Source organism: Limulus polyphemus, unplaced genomic scaffold (genome assembly GCF_000517525.1).
Source record: "Limulus polyphemus unplaced genomic scaffold, Limulus_polyphemus-2.1.2 Scaffold127, whole genome shotgun sequence".
Taxonomy (NCBI): domain Eukaryota; kingdom Metazoa; phylum Arthropoda; class Merostomata; order Xiphosura; family Limulidae; genus Limulus; species Limulus polyphemus.
The window spans coordinates 394,666-412,563 of NW_013665737.1; the positions used below are offsets into that span (position 1 = coordinate 394,666).

The 17,898-nt window shown below is 31.9% G+C and overlaps 1 protein-coding gene across 1 annotated transcript in view; it reads right to left on the reverse strand.

Moving 5' to 3' along the window:
* Window positions 1-1,078: 1,078 nt before the first annotated feature.
* Window positions 1,079-17,898, reverse strand: part of LOC106473152 (5'-nucleotidase domain-containing protein 3-like) — a 27,898-nt gene continuing 11,078 nt past the window's right edge. The window contains 10 exon segments of the mRNA XM_013933835.2: window positions 1,079-2,233; window positions 2,982-3,040; window positions 3,131-3,217; window positions 3,847-3,987; window positions 6,042-6,126; window positions 6,742-6,843; window positions 8,744-8,786; window positions 8,789-8,845; window positions 14,639-14,696; window positions 17,616-17,744. Of these exon segments, the coding sequence (XP_013789289.2) occupies window positions 2,029-2,233; window positions 2,982-3,040; window positions 3,131-3,217; window positions 3,847-3,987; window positions 6,042-6,126; window positions 6,742-6,843; window positions 8,744-8,786; window positions 8,789-8,845; window positions 14,639-14,696; window positions 17,616-17,744 (966 nt within the window). The 3' untranslated portion in view covers window positions 1,079-2,028.

Below are 17,898 nucleotides of genomic sequence, written 5' to 3' on the forward strand. Positions count from 1 at the left end.
ATCTACTGAACAGACATCCATCCTTTAGACATATGTATATCTTACATGTAATGTTACTGTGTCCTTCAATTTATGATGCCTAATCTCATATGGAATGTAACTAGTGTTTCCATGATCAGGTTGATTTAGTTTTTACAGACCTATAACCTCCGACAGAGATTTTCACAGGTTTTTTTTCAGTCTGTGATAATCAGGCTGATGTAGTTTAAAAAGAGATACAACTCTAGAAGAAGTGAACTGAAATGTTCTTTATCTACTGATCACACTGACATGTTATAGACAGACATATACCTACAAACAGAAATTAACCATGTGTTCATATACCTGCTAATGAAACTTGTGTATTTCAAACCCATTTACAGTCCTAGATGGAATAAAATTATGCATTTTTGCACCTACTGACAAACATATAACCCAAAATGAAGAGTAATACTCTTTGGTCTAGTGATCATACTGAAGTACTTTGGAAAGATATATTACTCCAGTGTGTGTGTTTATGTTTAATACATTAAATAATCAGACAGATGTGTAAAATCCTATATGGAGAGTAACCATACACATCTTGTTACACTGATAAAATTAATATAGTTTAAACATAGCTCCAGCCATCTATGTATTCCTCCTTTTACTGATCAGATCAACACAGTTTAGATACAGGTAACATTGAATGGAAAGTAATTATGTACTGTAATTATCACTGATTAGATTCATGTATTTTAGAGATGTAATACCACAGAAAGAGAGTACCTATGTACTTCACCCTTACAGATGTATAACACATGACTGAACATTACTATATACTCTTTACTTCCACCAATCATAGTGATGTTATTTGAGATGTTATTACATCTCAAATAACATCACTATGATTGGTGGAAGTAAAGAGTATATAGTAATGTTCAGTCATGTGTTATACATCTGTAAGGGTGAAGTAGATAGGTACTCTCTTTCTGTGGTATTACATCTCAAATAACATCACTATGATTGGTGGAAGTAAAGAGTATATAGTAATGTTCAGTCATGTGTTATACATCTGTAAGGGTGAAGTAGATAGGTACTCTCTTTCTGTGGTATTTTCCACAACAAGTACACATGTACACAGTAGTCTTCAGTGATTCATAAGTTACTTTTTATATTAATTTAGTCTTGATCAATATAGTCAGCTTAGTCTTGAAAAGAAGTTATTAATTTCTATATCTATATATCTATTTACAGGTATTTCATCCTTACAGAGTAATGCTGCTCTGTTTCCATTTCTAACAATCAGATTTATATAGTTTAAACGTATAAGTCCATTCAGGTGGAGTGTAACTGTGTTTTCAGACTGATGTAACTCATATGTTGTATAACTAAATGTTACTGCTCATAGAGTATACAAGTAACTATCATATTATGTGCATTAATTAAAACGCATTAAAACTGTTCAAATATAACTAACAACCTGGCCATCTGTTAGATATCTAAAATAACACAAACAACTATTCCTTCCATGTTTATACACTTTACACACTTAGAAAGTATGCGATAAACACAGTAAGTTATAAAAGTATACATAATTTTATATTAAAAAACCACGTACTTGTAGATTTGACTTCTAAACATTTTGGCATTTCTTTTATCCCCCCATCATCAATTGTATCAACACAGAATGACATAAGTGATAATATTTTCAGGCACTGTTTACAAGAGTTTTAATCCTCATGCTACATTACTATTTTTGTCGACATTGCAAAGTAATGTGCACAAGTTTCTATTGAAATGTATTTGATATTTTGCTCTACTGCTAGATGTCACCGAGTTTTAAAAATTTTTTTTATAAAAATGAATTTAGCATTTTTATAAAAGTTAACATTTCAGTTTTTAAATATTAACACTTAAGGTTAAAATAAAAATCTGATAAGTGTCTAGATAAGAACCGAGATATTTACAAAATCATAAAATATTATTCCACTTCTCTAGTACAAACAAGGTGATTGGTCTTCTTTACAATTCAAACATTCAACAATGATTTCTATAGTTTTATGTAAGTTACATATAAGGTATTTTACATTCATGAGGGAGAGCCCCCCTGCGGGGATAAAAAGTATGTTTGAGAGAGTAGTTCAGAAGATTAGTGACACAAGACATGTATATATCTGAGTAACGGAAGAGTCGCCGAGAGAAATAAGTTGGGTTATGGTGAGTTCTGAAGATACTTCCAAACTGGGGATTAAAGAGTGATTTGGTTGTATTTCTATAAGATAAAAAGAAATTATACAAACTTCTGTTAGTAATAATAAAACCTAAGTGTTTAGCTCAGTGACAGTTACAATTATTATACTTTCACTACAGCAGTAGCTCTTTCATTAACAACCTTACGTTAACACTTACAATACCAGTAATACTATAAATAATTTTTATACTATTACTAAAGGATATACTGATTTATCTTCATTGTAAATAAATAATAAAATCACAATGGAACTTTTGGAAAGAAAAATATCAAACTAATTACTTATAGCTCGAAAGCTAACGTGAAATTAATTTCACCACAAAAAAATTATAAACGGAAATTTAAAAACCATCAATATCAAAAATGCTAGCGTCATGTGCAAAAATAACTATTAGCAAATATAAATTATCATTGTTCTTTTTTTTAAACTTTTCATCTTATAACGGTATACACATATCAGGTGTTATAAAAAAAATCATTAAACTATAAAATTACATCGTAACTGTAGCCTTCACAAACATAAAAGTAACTCATAGTTTTATGAAACTTTCCATTTGTTGGTGGTTTAAAATAATTTTATGAAACAACTAAAAATACTATATTTCATATAGAAATTAAGTACACAACACTGTAAGTTACTTTTAATGGATTTGTTTTAGGAATTGTATATTTCTAATATAACAACTTACCATAACTGATATTTTCAATAACAAAAAATAATTTAGAATTATTTATCATCTCTGTTCTGAATGACAAGTCTCCAGCTTACCTTAACTGATCTCTCTCTTCTAACAATTCTGCTATTATCTCTTCAGCATCTTCGTGGTCCTAAAATTATTATAATAGAAACTGTGATTTTACTGAAAACATTTAATTTTTTATACCATTAAGAGTTATAAAAAAAGAATAAAAACTTACCTGCATTTCTTCTATCAAATGTTGCAATGTCTGCATCCAGCTAACGGCATGTCGAAATTCTTCTGAATTCAGAATCTTTATTTCATTCTAAAACAAAAAAAATTTTAAACGTATTTGAAATCCAATATACTCTTTCTGGATAGTCCTTGGTGTCCCAAGTTGATCCATATTCTTTTGTTTTTCAATGCTTTTAAGTACAAGAGATATCTCCACCTTGGAAATACTAAATTCCCAATCTAACCACATCTTTATTACCTAATTGTATGAATGTTTTGCACTGAAAAGGACTGTTACATACCCTTCCCAAAATCAATGCCTTTTTGGTGGCATTACACTACTTATGAAATCCAAAACAATAACAAAATGTAGGTCTGACAAATGCTTTTCCACCACAACTATATTTTGGCTCTGGTTGTCATGTGACAAGAGTTTTAATATAACATACTCAACCCTCTGTAACAGTCTTAACAATACTTAATGGATTAACTCAAGCATAAAAAGATTAAATCATACAGACATTTCAGACTCAAGATTTCAATAAATATGTTATCATCATATTATGGCATAAAACATTAGTTATAAACTGATTTGTAAGTGAGAAAATGAGTGGAATTCTTTTTTAGACCAACTACATTTTTAAAACAGCATGGGTTATGAAAACAATATTCAGCTGATTAAATGATTTACAAAAACCTTCTGTAGAATAAATAACTTACTGCTAATTCATCAATAATTGCTCCAGTTTTCCAGCCATAATGAAGGGTTAGATCAGCTAAATCATTGTAGATCTGATCTCCAAAATACAATACAGAGCTACCTCGCCACCCTGTCATTTCCTGTAGCTGTTTTAATGTGCCCTATAAATACAGTAGATGTAATTTATATTTTATGAAACATACAGAATGGTAAGCACTCTTTCTTAAAGAGTACAACTTACTAGAAGAAAAAAAATGCAATATTAAAAGTGACAAAGCATATTTTCAACATAATTCTAGTGTAATTTAAGTATAATTTTAACATTAAACCCTCAAATAATATACAAATTTATGTAAAAATTAAAATATTAATATCCATTTTAAAATTTTTGACTGTAACATGTGAGGCACATTCTATAAAAATGGATGTATGTTTTAAAAAAATTTCAGTTTGTCACTTCTTTTTATTGAAAATGATGTAATTTAATTTCCACACAGAAAACAATTTTAAACTTTCTTAAGATCTCACAAATTTCGTGTTTCCTTCTTTAACTATAGGAAGCTCTATTCCTTGTTGTTATTAATATTTTATATCATAGATTCCATTCTTCATGAGTTTTCAAAAATTTTCTTTTTATGTTTCTGTTTCATCTTTTTTTTTAACAATGAACAATTCATCATTATCATGTTCAGGTGTTTTGTGATTAAGGTTTGGTAAGAAATTAAGAAAGGTTCGGCCTAATAATATAAAAGTTAATTTACTAGAGCATGTATTCAAACCTTGTTGCCCACTTTGTGACAGTCAAACGTGATATTCTAATTATAAAAACTGTATATTTTACTAAAATATAGAGCATTGGAAATAACTATGGAAATCCACAGGAGATACACATGCAATGAATAAGTGCAACTAAATGGTCAGTTTATCATAAATACAATGAATTATCATAGAAAATAAAAGTGAATATGTTGTACAATGCATTAGTATTTTGTATGTACTTCAAACAGAGTAGTACACTTTGTTCATGCTACCAATTTTTTCAAAAAATGACTAAGAAATATTTTTCTAAATGTCCTATACTACTCCCCCCCCCAATTCAGCAAAGTTGTTTCGTTGATATTTGACATTCTCAGTTTTCCATATAAGCTTATTTATACCAAGACTTTGTGTGGGTCAATTTTATCTACCAGGTATCATTTAACCACATTTCTGCATGCTTGGATCACTGTCTTGCTGGAAAATGAACCCTTGCCTACCATGTCTTGTTCCCAAGGGAAAGAAATGATAGATAAAAATTTACTTGTACCCATCAGCAGTCAGGGTGCCATCAATTTTGTGTATATTTCTAACCCCACTACCTGAAATGCAGTCCAACTCTTGTATTGGACCCTCAGCATGTTTCACTGTAGATGTTGAACATTAACCATGATATTGTCCTCTCCTCTGTTATTGAACAAACTATCATTGATTTTTGCTAAACAATTTGCATGCACTTGTAAAGAGCAACCTATCACAGCTTTTCTAAGCAGCTGATTTTGAGAAGCTTAACATCCACTAAGGCCATTTCATTTTAATGTGTACCTTAATGTTCTGGAAGTAACATTCACACACATCCTTAGACTTGGGTCATTGGCAAGTTCCCTAATGGATTATAGTGTATCATATAAGGAGCAAACGTTGAATTGGTTAACATCACTTTTGTAAAGCATAAACTTTCTACCTTAACAGCTTCTATTATCAACAGTACAAATTTCATGTACTCTCTTCAAGGTATTCCTACAGTCTCTAATGAAATATGAAAATTTACCTCATTTTGTTGCATAGCCCTTCCCAGCCAAAACTTTGATTTCTACAGATTTCTGTCCTGGGAGCCATGAGTTTGTCATTACACTACTGATAGGAACAGTATAACTACCTGTACGTTTATAGACATAATTCTGGTGTGGCACTGGTAATTGGTTGGTTGACAGTCAATCACAAAGCAAACTAGCAGCACACAGTTGATCTCTGGTGAATTTTCCATACAACTGGGGAGGGGGGAGTAATAATCCCATAATATTTGCATTTTATGCTAATCCTATTCACTATTTTCATTATTGTTTTCAATACTGAACATAGATTGATACAAAAAGTTAAATATTTAATGTGTACATGGTTTCTACTCATTGTTCTTTGTAGTTACACCTAAAATATTAACTATTCTACACTGTCATACCTCCATATAAATCTTTCCCTTTTTCATCATGGTTACCCTTTCCCACAGTTGACTTCGAGTGATAGGGTCAAAGATTCTGACAGGCCTGGAGAAAAAAATATAATAAAAAATTTCAAGCAAATAATTATCTAAATTAGCTGTGGAGCAAACAATTTTTTCAAACATCTAAGTTAAAGCTGAAAAAAGTAGACTGAATTAATAATCACTGATGTTTTCACAATTTGATAAACAAGGTACAAAAAAATCACTTTGTTATTATCACCTGAAGGTCTAATAAATACTAATTAATTCTAATAATCAGGATTGTTCTGTTTGCCTGACAATGTGGAAACTAATGTAAAATGTAGCTTACCAGCATGCTTGTTAAATGCTATAAAAACTTTGTCCAGTATCTGGTTTTATTCATCTATGAAGCATTAAATATTATACAGTTTTTTACTTGTGTGGAAAACACTTAGAACAGTGGTGAATATTATTACAGTAGACATTTTTACTCAAGAAATCAGAATATAAGTGAATAATGATAATAATGATTTGTAAAAGTAGTTTTTATTTAAGTTAAAGAATTTTGATGTGGTACTAGAAACAGATATTTTATGATCATAAAGAGCATTTTCTCTAGGATTAACTTTCTTTTATTTCTTAACCAATAAACCTAGAGTAAGAATCAGATAAATGTGTGTTAAAGAACAAACCACACCTATGTTGCTCAGTAAAGAATTTAGGTTTTCTTGCTTGAACAATTATAATATCAAAAAGTTCTCTCCAATTTGGACCAATCATATATTTCATACCATGGTGCCTGGTTAAAAATAAAAAACAAAAACACAGCCATTAGATTTCATTAACTGAATATATTTAAAACTACAAAAACACATGCAAAAGTAAAAAAACTGTGTTAACAATCATCACATTTAAATTTTGTTACATCCATAAGTGGCAAGCAGAGATTATTTATGGGTTGATTTATCTGAACTTGAAAAAAATTGTAAAACAAAAATGCATGATCTTCAAAAATTTGTTTAATATGCTTGTATATACTTGGTTAATTAAAGCTTGGATACAGTAATAAGCTAGATGCAAAAAAAAAAGAAACAAGCAAAAAGAGAAAAAATTCATTAATATTTATTTACCTGTTAAGCAATTTTCCTAAAATTGAAACAGAAAATTAAAATAGTTAAACTCTAACAATTTCATCCAAAATCTTTAAATAACCTATATAAGCTACATTTTACATTAGAAATTTAAAAGACTTTCAGAAACTTCTTTCTGGTATATTAAATAAATACTTTTTTTGTATATATAAATGTAGATTTTAGTTTATCATTTGAAAGAAAGTTCAGAAGTTTTAACTAATAAGGTATAAATTTGTTTATCTTACTTTAATGTAGTGAATGTTTTCTATCATATTTTAAATTATTTCAACACATAAATAAACTTCTACCAATTGTTTTAACATACCATTCCCTTACTTTTATCAATACTTCATATTAAAGCTATACAGCTAAATGAAGTTTAGTGTCTTTTTATGTGTTCATATAAGTTTATTAACTGTGTCAGTGATTACACTTTTCATCAACTATTCTCTACTCCACACATAAAGTGAATTTTTCCTAATTTGAGAAACAACCAACTGAAAGCTATTTTCACATTAGTCAAATTATTTGTACCAGAATTTTCATGAAAAACTACACAAAAGGCTATACGCACATAGTCATCCCTCACATAGCCCCCACTGCCAAATCTTGAACTACTTTTGGCCGACCATGGGATCTGACTGTTACTCTTATAATGCACCCATGAACCCAAAGTGCAGGCCTAATTTTTGTAGTAAGAATATGAGAACCATCAACACTCAGGTTCACAGTTTGGGCATACTAGCCTATAGGCCTTGCCCATTAAGAGAAATATTTAGATGTGAACAAAATATTAAAGTTTTCTGTAACAACACACAATTTATCAAGCTAACTACAATGATCTGCCTAAAAAAATTATTCATTTAAAAATACAAATCATTCTATGATGTTTTCCATCCTTTCTTTGTAGGTATATCAATTACTGAGTATATTTTATCTAAGTCATAATTCAAAACAAGGTTTAAAAAAATCACAAAACTCATTTGCTCTCACAAACTTGTTATATACAGAAATCCTGATTCTTTAGCCAGTAACATTATTAACTTTGTGATAGGTTTTAGAAAGTTTTGTGTTTTGTTGAACTTTGTGCAAAGCTACTCGAGAGCTATCTGCACTAGCCATCCCTAATTTTGAAGTGATAGACTAGAGTGAAAGCAACTAATCAACACCACTTTACTTCCAACTCTTGAGCTACTTTTTATCAATGAAAAGTAGGATTAACTGTCACATTACGATGCCCCTAAATTGGTGATGGGATTCAAACCCTAACCACCAAGACCATATTATTAGAAGGAATCCTTAAAATAATTTATTTGAAAGATGATTCAGTTATTGCAAAATCAGTGTAAGTGGTAACTGTTTAATATCGAACGGTCACTGTTGATAAGAATGGCTGGAATTCAATTGCTTAAGTGTACAGTAACTACTTTATCCATCTGTTTTTGGTGAAGAAATTATACTTCAGTGTTAATAGTAATGAAAAAATTAAATAGATAATTATAGAAATTAATAAATTTATCATGAATGCACATGTAAAAAAAAAAGTTAGATATCAAAATCACTTACACAAATTTAAAAGGACTGTTGGTCACCAAAAACATTTTTTCCCTGCATTTTGCAGCCGGTGAAGAAACAGTGATAATTCTTCATTTTTTTCTAAATAATTTTCTGAAATAATAAAATTTAAAGAAATTTTAAAATGCTGATGAGACTTATAATTTGAAATTGAAATTGATGTTACTCATTATAAACATTTAAGGGTAGTCAAGTAAAATGCACACAGTGAATACATTAAAGTTCAAGAAGTATTACATGGTAAACATTATACTTTGAAACAGTTGTTTTCAGAAATAAAAGTAATTCCTGAACAGGGCACTGAAGAACAATCTTTTATACACTCTACTCTTTATAATAGTCATTAATTTAAAATTTTTCTTAATTCATTTGCACTACTTTATCAAATATTTAGACTTTTTTTTTACCAAAGTAGGTCACTAAATAACAGTCTTTGATCACATGCTGAAATCTGCAGTAATTATTCTGTGACACTAAACAGATTTCCAGTCATAGTTTCTATTGTAAACAAAACTTCTGGATGGTTTGACTTAGAATCGAGACACCTAGGTATGTGAATGAATGAAACAAAGAAGAACAGATGTTAATGAAAATATAAGATTTTATAAAATGTAATAGCACTGATTGCAAGGAATGAGTGTGAAAAACAAGTAGAAATATTTTTGTATCAAAAGTGGTGCTACACTGTTGCAAAATTGTCTTGTTCGACCTAATTTAGCAGCAACAGATTCTTACAAGTGTTCTAGAGTGGAATTATACGTTCTCTTATTCCTATAGAATTAACATTATCCAACACAGAAAATGTATTTATGATAAGATACTTACCTTGATATGCACAATTTTTTTGCTCGCCACTGGCCTTAAGGGTCCAACCTAAGCTTATGTGTTTCCACGTGGTATTGCTGCACTGTAGTATGCAAATGAGCTTATTGACAAACCTCCACCACCAGGGGTGTGACACACCTTCCTACCACAGCTGACTCCCTCTATACTGATTGTTCAATCACAATTTCAAAATTAGACAAGAAAATATGTACTGGAAGTGGGGAGGATGTGTGGAAAGTGTGAGAAGAGGTAAGTATCTATCAGAAATACATTTTCAGTATTGGAAAATGTTAATTTCCAATACGATACCTTACCTCCACACACATATATTAGCTAGAAGTCAAGGATAGACTGGTGTAAAAGTTATCTAGATGAGCCCCTTCAAAAAGTGCTGAAAGAGAACCCCAGGGAGTATGACACCCTACACCATGAAAATATACAGACACACCCATGGCAAATTGCACCCCTTCTGTACCAATGTATACTCTTCACCCATAGTGAAGATATGTGTCACTAAATCGGGCAGAAAAGAAGAAAGTCCACAAACACTGTATGGAAAATGGTCAAATTGTATGGTGTAGTATTCTAGGATGCATCAGACTGTATGTGGTTAGTCAACTCCAGTGCTAATCCAGGCAGTATCTGGTATTTTTCCTCCGGTCTATGGTAGGCGGAGGGTCCCAACCATCTTCACTTCCAGGAAGCAGAAAGGAATAGTAACTTCTGTTTTGCCAACCTAGGTACAGCTCATATGAGCTGACCATGCATCGGGAATTTTCCTTCCAATCCATAGTGAGAGGAGGGTTCCTACCAACCATGAGTGAGGACTTATGTTGGCTGGTGCTGTGGCAATCCAACACTAGACTGCCCAGAAACTGACATTGAGGCAGCGGTAGAATGGGGGAAAGCCAGCCAGAGAGGTGAACTGTACATTCAGAGGATGGCCAGATGATGAAGATAATGTGCACCAAAAATGTCGGGTAATCCACACACCAGCCCACAAGATCTCCTCCAATGGATGATGGAAGTGAGCAGCCAGAGAGGGTAAGGTGTCAAATGTGGTGAGAGGAGACCTGAAAGAGTCAATGTGAATCTACATCTAATGAAGCATAGGCTAGATAGATGAGCTGCTGTAACCTTCCCGTGAGGATAATAGGAGAAATATCTTGGGGTGATGAAGAATTCCAAAGAATAAATAGACAGGAGTGTGAACTGTGAAAAGGAGCAGTGTGGGCCAAATAACAATGAACCACATGGATGGGACAGAGAAAATAATCTGGATCGGAATGAGAATAAAAGTGAGAAATGTAATGAAGAGAAAAAGAAATGAATGCACTGACCCTTTCATGAGCCAATGATATAAAAAACGATAGAAAAGCAAGAGCAAGATAATGAAGATTATAAGAGTGATAGAAAAGAATACAGGAAGCATCATTCGCATACACATCAGATATCCTATGACTACAGGCAAAAAAGTAAGAAACACGATTTAAAGGAAAGATGGTACAAAGAACAGGAGACTAAAGGTTCAGAGAAAGGAAGAGTAAGGGCATGAAGAACAACATTTAGGTCCCAACCAGGAAGGACTGCAGGATGAGGAGGATGAAGATGGCAAAAAGAATGAAAGAACGTAGAAAGAACAGGAGAGAAGAATACAAGATAATAATGGGAAAATATTAAAGTATTACATAGAACTTGCCTATAGCCAGCAATGGCCAAAAGTGATAAACCTTGTCATGTAAAAATTCAGTAAGATGGGGGATAAAAAGGCAGGAAGCATGATGCAATGACCAACTAATTTTGTGTGCCATTTTCGTGGATGGACAATGAGGGAGGAAGAACAAACAGAACCAGAAAGAAGGAAGGCTTTACATGAAGAGTCTGAAACATTTCACAAGAGACCAGACAAAATCCATGAGTAAAGTCAGAGTGACGTTACTGCAGGATGGGAGAGGAAGGAGTGAGGTAAAAGAAGTAGAGAGAGAGTGACAGAAGGAGAGGGCTGGAGAAGGGTAAATAAAGGAAACCACAGCTGAGCCAGCCAGTATGAAACTATCAGGAGGACTCATTACAAAGTGTCCTGAATGAGGGAAAGCACTCTAGGGAGAAGATGAATAGGAGGGTAGGCATAGAGATAAGGTTGGACTAGTCCTGACTGAATGCATCCACAGCAGAAGGAAGAGGAATAGAGGACCAGAAAAGGTAAGTACAGTATTGAGGTGATTGGCAAAAACATTTAGAAGAAAAGTGCCCAGATGAGAGCATAGCAACTTGAACACTAGAGGATCGAGGGACCACTCTGTAGGTAGTATCCTGTCTGGCCTCAAGAGACAATCTGTGACAAGATTCTGGGGACCCAGAATATAACAAGCTAAAGACATATTTGTAAAGAATTAGCCTAGAAAAAAGAGGTCGAGAGAGTGATAACAGAGAGAGCAAGACTGAGTTTCCCTCTGGCAATTAATATAGGAAACAACAGTAGATGTGGCTGTATGTATCATCACTAGACATCCATGAACCATCATAAGAAAATGATCCAAAACCCAATGTACCAACAAAAATTCTAGGAGATGGATATGATGTGACAATTGTTGTGGGACCACTGATCCAAATTCACTCAAGAGTTGAAACATGCCCCCTATCTCTTCAAGGAGGCACCTGAAAACAGATGGAGACCCAGGTGAGAGGAAGAAAGAGGAACACCCCCTATGGTATTTGTTTTATAAAGTTACCAGGTGAAGTCTTTGAGTAAAGAAGGAGAATAATGGAAGATAAGGGATCCCAAGCAAGGATCCAGTGATCACGGAAATGTCACAAGTGAGTATGTCTCCAAGGGGGTATGGAATTTCATAGAAGCCCAAGGACCCAAATCACAGAGAACCTCTCACACAATGAAGAGAGGAGAGGATAGGGTATGGGAAGTTACTCAATTCCTGTCCCTCAAAAATAAGAGAAGAAGGCTTGGTCTTGTGGAGATGCAAACTGACAGCCCCCCCCCCCCAAATAAAGAAGAAACTAAATGAAAAAGCTTAGGTAGATTCAAGACTGCATGGGTATAAGAGTAGGCAAAGGTAGGTGATGGAAAAAAAGAAGGCAAACTCCATTCTGCCATGAGCGAGAAACATAGGCAAAGGTATGTTAGGTACATGAAAGACTCCACCACCCACCGCATAAAAGCCATCACTTCTCCCAATAGACAAAGACAAATCCAATGTAGTTATTAGACTAGTGTGAGCAGCATCTTATTGTTTCACACCAAACAAATTGGAAGTTAATGACACTTATGAAAAAAATTATGTGCAAATAAAGGCCACAAAATCTGCAGATACAGAAAATGCTGGAAAACAAAAATTCAATTATAAATACTTCCACAACATGTAATGTCTTTGTAGATACTTCCACTAAAAAAACACCTATATCTGAAAAGTTTTTGAGCAAAAAACAGATTGTTACACACAAGTGCTAAATCGAGAAGTGATGATTGAACAATCAGTACAGAGTGAGTCAGCTACATTATGAGTGTGTCACACTCCTATTGGTGGAGGGTTGTCGTATGCTCGTTTACATGCTACAGTGCAGTAATACCACATGGAAACATGCAAGTTTAGTTGGGAGCCTCAAGACCAGTGGCAAGCAAAAAATTGCACAAATAGAGGGCAGCACAAAATCGAGGAAAACTAATATGTGAGAGGAGGTAAGGTATTGTGTCAGAATTGTAAATTAAAATTATACATATAGAGAAAATTTAAATTAACTCTCTCACTACAAGGTTAAACAAATTGATCGACCTCGCAACTGCATCATATGTTTTATAGTTTCCATATTATAACTTTTAATACAATATGTGTATCTTCCCAAAATTTGGCACACTTTTAGTAAACATTAGAAGTTTTTATACACAAAAAATCAGATTTCTTAATGAAGTATTTTTACTGAAGATTTGTTAATGAATATATATAGTCTTTTGTTTTAACTATTCTGAGTGTAAAATGATTTCCACATTAAGATTAAAAATACTTTTCTTCATCTCAAAAATCTCAAATTTCTTTTGCATAATCTCTAAAACCTCCTAAATAAATTTCAAATTTATATTTTGTTTTAGTAAAACTTGATATTTTATCTGTTATTTTCTCTACCCTAAGTCTATAGGTTGGTCAATTTGACTGACCTCATAACCACCAAAGAAAAAAAAATCGAAATTACCCTTTTTTCTTTCTAGAAACTACATTTGTTTATACTAACTAATTTTAAACTTGTAACAGTGTACATCAATTTATACTTAAATTTTATTGTTTTATTGCCCTTTGAGCTGTGTCTTACTACTACTTATGCCATTATAAGTTGCAAGTTACTTACCAAATGTGCAGCTCATGTTACACAATCAAATTACATTATGCATTTGATAAATGAAAACTTTGGCTTTCCATTGGTTATAAATAATATAATTGTATTGAAGTATTGAATGTCAGAGAGGACTATTGGCAATTTCTAAAAGAGAGGACGTGACAGGTGGGCATGGCAAGAGGGGTCTAATTTTTTATTTAATGGCTCTGTAACTAAATAAAATTGAAGGCTATGAAAATTACGCTTTGCCTGAGCAATGACATTATAATGAGTAATTCATGTTAACTTTAGTAATTCTTGGAGGGGCGGTAAATAAATTAAAGAAGAGGGGAGGCCTAGAGAGCAAATGTCACAATTATCATATTAGGGGAAATTCATGATTTTTTTTAAATATTGCCTTATGAAATTAAGAACTTAAAACTCGTACACTATTAAAATATGGATTACTAGCTACATTTTTATACTATATTTATTGGTATATCATGAAAAGAAAGTAGTTTAATTAAATTTTGAATGTAACTCACCTTGTGACATGTGCAGAAAAAGATGCCCGTGGAGAGAGTTAAGTTGCTTCAAATTATAAACAAATAATTTTGGTTATAATTAAAAAAATTAGATACAATGGTCACTAGCCTTAGAAATATGGAAAGCTCTTCTTTTGTACTCAGATCTCTTTATAAGCCTACTGTTGTGTAAAAATATCATACAACATCTTACCTATACAACCCTCATCCAGTTTATCATGAATGACAGGATGGATACTTTGCACAGCATTCTGATGAAAGAAATAACTGATATCACATCAATAATTACAATTCCTTTCAATAAATATCAAAAGAAATAATAACCTTCATAACAAAATTAGATTATATTAAGAATACTCCTGTTTCCACCACAAACACATTCTTATTCTGTACTTTGATCAGTCATCACAATTCACTGGTTTCCCACATTTTGGTGCCAAATTTTGCACAATAGTGCACACTTGATTTATCTTGTATATTTGTATATATATATTTGCAATAAATTTATATCAGTCTATGCACTTCGAAGACCTATAACTGAACAATTACAGTTATCCACAAAGTAGCCAATTTTCAGCATTCACACTGACCATGATATGCTAGTATTATCCAAATCAAATTACTCCAGAACCAAAACGAAATGCATCATCAGTCTTTGGGACTGAAATATTTTTACAGGCATATAAATAAAGGTATAGATTTTTGACAATAAAAAGTTATGGAAAATTAAAATAGCTTACTTAAAAGAAAATTTATTTGGAATTAAATTGCAATCAAAAGACTTTCAAAGTATACTGTTCAATAAACAAATGTTTCTTTGGGCTTAAGATTTTTTCTCTATAGCTAAAGGTACTATTAATGAGTACTAGCCTATATGATTTTTCAAATATTTGTTTGTTTTGAATTTCGTGCAAAACTACACGAAGTTTATCTGTGCTACCATCCCTAATTTAGCAGTGTAAGACTAGAGGGAAGGCAGCTAGTCATTACCACCCACCACCAACTCTTGGGCTACTCTTTTACCAATGAATAGTGGGATTGACTGTTACATTATAACACCCCCACAGCTGAAAGGGCAAGCATGTTTGGTGGGACAAGGATTCAAACCTGTGGCACTCAAAATGCGAGTTGAGCACCCTAACCAGTTGGCCATGCCAGGTCTTTTTCAAATAATAGGTGATAAACTTTCAAATTAATCTTTAAATGATTACAACATCAAGTAAATAAAAATCTGCCAAATCAAATGGCAGATTTCAACTGCATTTGAAGGAGTTGGTTAGTGACAGCTAGAATCCTGAATATTTTATTAATTTTCACTTTTATCATTACTTTTTGAAGGAGAGGCGTTAGAAACAGAAATTTTATGAGAGACTAAATGAAAAAAAAGGGCTGTCTGTCCCAGGATTATTTTATATTGTTAAACTCTCCCTACAACTGTGATGAAGAACTGCAGTTACTGGTTATCATGTTACTTGCAATTTTCAATAATAAATCTATTTCAGCCACAAACTGAGAAACTTACAATACTGGAATTGTAAAGAAGTAAAAATACTATAAAAATTATTGGTCACTTCATCAAATGTAAATAAGGCTGGATGAACATAGTTTTACCTAACCTATGTTACTTACTGAATACATGGAAAACATAATACTATTATCTTCACAGAGCAACCAAATACCTATCTTCAAGATCATCCATAAAGTAATCTACCCAGAATAAAAAGTAATTCATGCTGTTAGATTCAAGAGTATGGTAAGCATAATGTAGACTAACTTCAATGTAAAGAAGAAAATTGATGCCTCCCATTTTATTTGGGGAAATAAATAGTTAAACTGATCAAGTGTTATATTGTTTGGTGTAAAGTAGAAATAATATGAGTATTTCTTGATATTCTTCTATTGTATATTTGGAGTAGCATTTTCATTGAATTAGATTTAGTAGGGGATGTATATTACAAATGCCCTAAAGCCAAACATTATGATTCTAATTAGTTGCACAGAGCAATTAAAACAGAGCATCATTAATATATCTCCATAGTATTCTTTTTATATTTTATGAAGAAAAAAATATTATTGATAATAAAAATACATATTTAGAAAAAACAAAAAAAAAACAGAGATATATTAAAAATGACTTTTTATATATTTTATATTTGAGGATCAAAAAAATGATTATTTACAAGTGTCCCTAATACTCTTCTATATATTATATATAAGTATTCATAAATACAATGCTTAAAATTTTGATTTCTATTACCCCTGAAACCTCATCCATACATAACACTTGTTTGTTTAGAATTTCAATAAACCTTCTCCCCAGAAGAAAGTAAAATACAGTATATATTGTAATACAAAGAACATATGTTTTGCCACATTAATGAATACATATTTTTAGTTTCGACCAATCATTAAACATGATTTCAGCTTTTAAATATGACTTGTAAGGAATCAGTACATATCCAACCTGCTACTTTTTGATAATCAATTGATTAAGGGTTATGTTAGTAAAGCAAAAGTACATCACATATAATAGTCTTGATACATACTCTGATAGTATGATGTTAGGCTATATGAGGCTGATGTCTGACACCAGATTCTTTTTGAAACTTATTTCACATACTTAACATAAATTCTCCTTTACATAAGGTATTACATTCATTATCACTCTTGTTTTTTCTGAATCAACTCATGTGTAACTTTATCTATGACTGTCTTAATGCACATATTTGTTTATATCTAGATACATACTATACGTGATACTGCCTTAAATGTTTCTAATTGTAGGAGAATCATGTACAATGTAACCCTTCCAAGAAGGGTCACTTGCACTTGCAAGTCACCACACTTGATTGAATTGCAACAAGAGGGTCATGGCTTTCAACATCTGTAGTCACAAGCCACAGGAATGGCCAAAGGCAAAGTGATTGGATATACAAGTTGTTATCAAATATAGTGAACAACTCTCTAAATTTATCTGGGGTCTTTAAGTAAGTTACCATTTACTAATGAAGATTTCATTAATTTCTATTTTTTATTTAAAAAATGACATTAAATTTTATTAAAGAGTGTAAGAATACTTTAGCTTTTTTAACTTAGACATTTTTACTTTTCAAGTGAAAATATACATGATATTTTTGCAAATTATGAAACAAAAAAATATCAATCCTTACTTGAATATCATTGAAAAGGATCTCAGGATGATATGCTATATTATGTTTTTCAAAATACTCTGTAACATTGGAAAGCAAACATATCTCTGGAACAGAAAACAGATCATTTAACTGCTTCATCCGGCTAGGCTGAAAAACAGAGAATACATCAATCATTCATTTAAATAGCCAAGACAGATTTTGTTAAGTAATGTACGTTAATTATATGCAATGTGTTATTTTTTTTGGAAAGCATTTAGAACCTTAACAAATTTAAAAAATATTACCCAACATTAAAAGTACA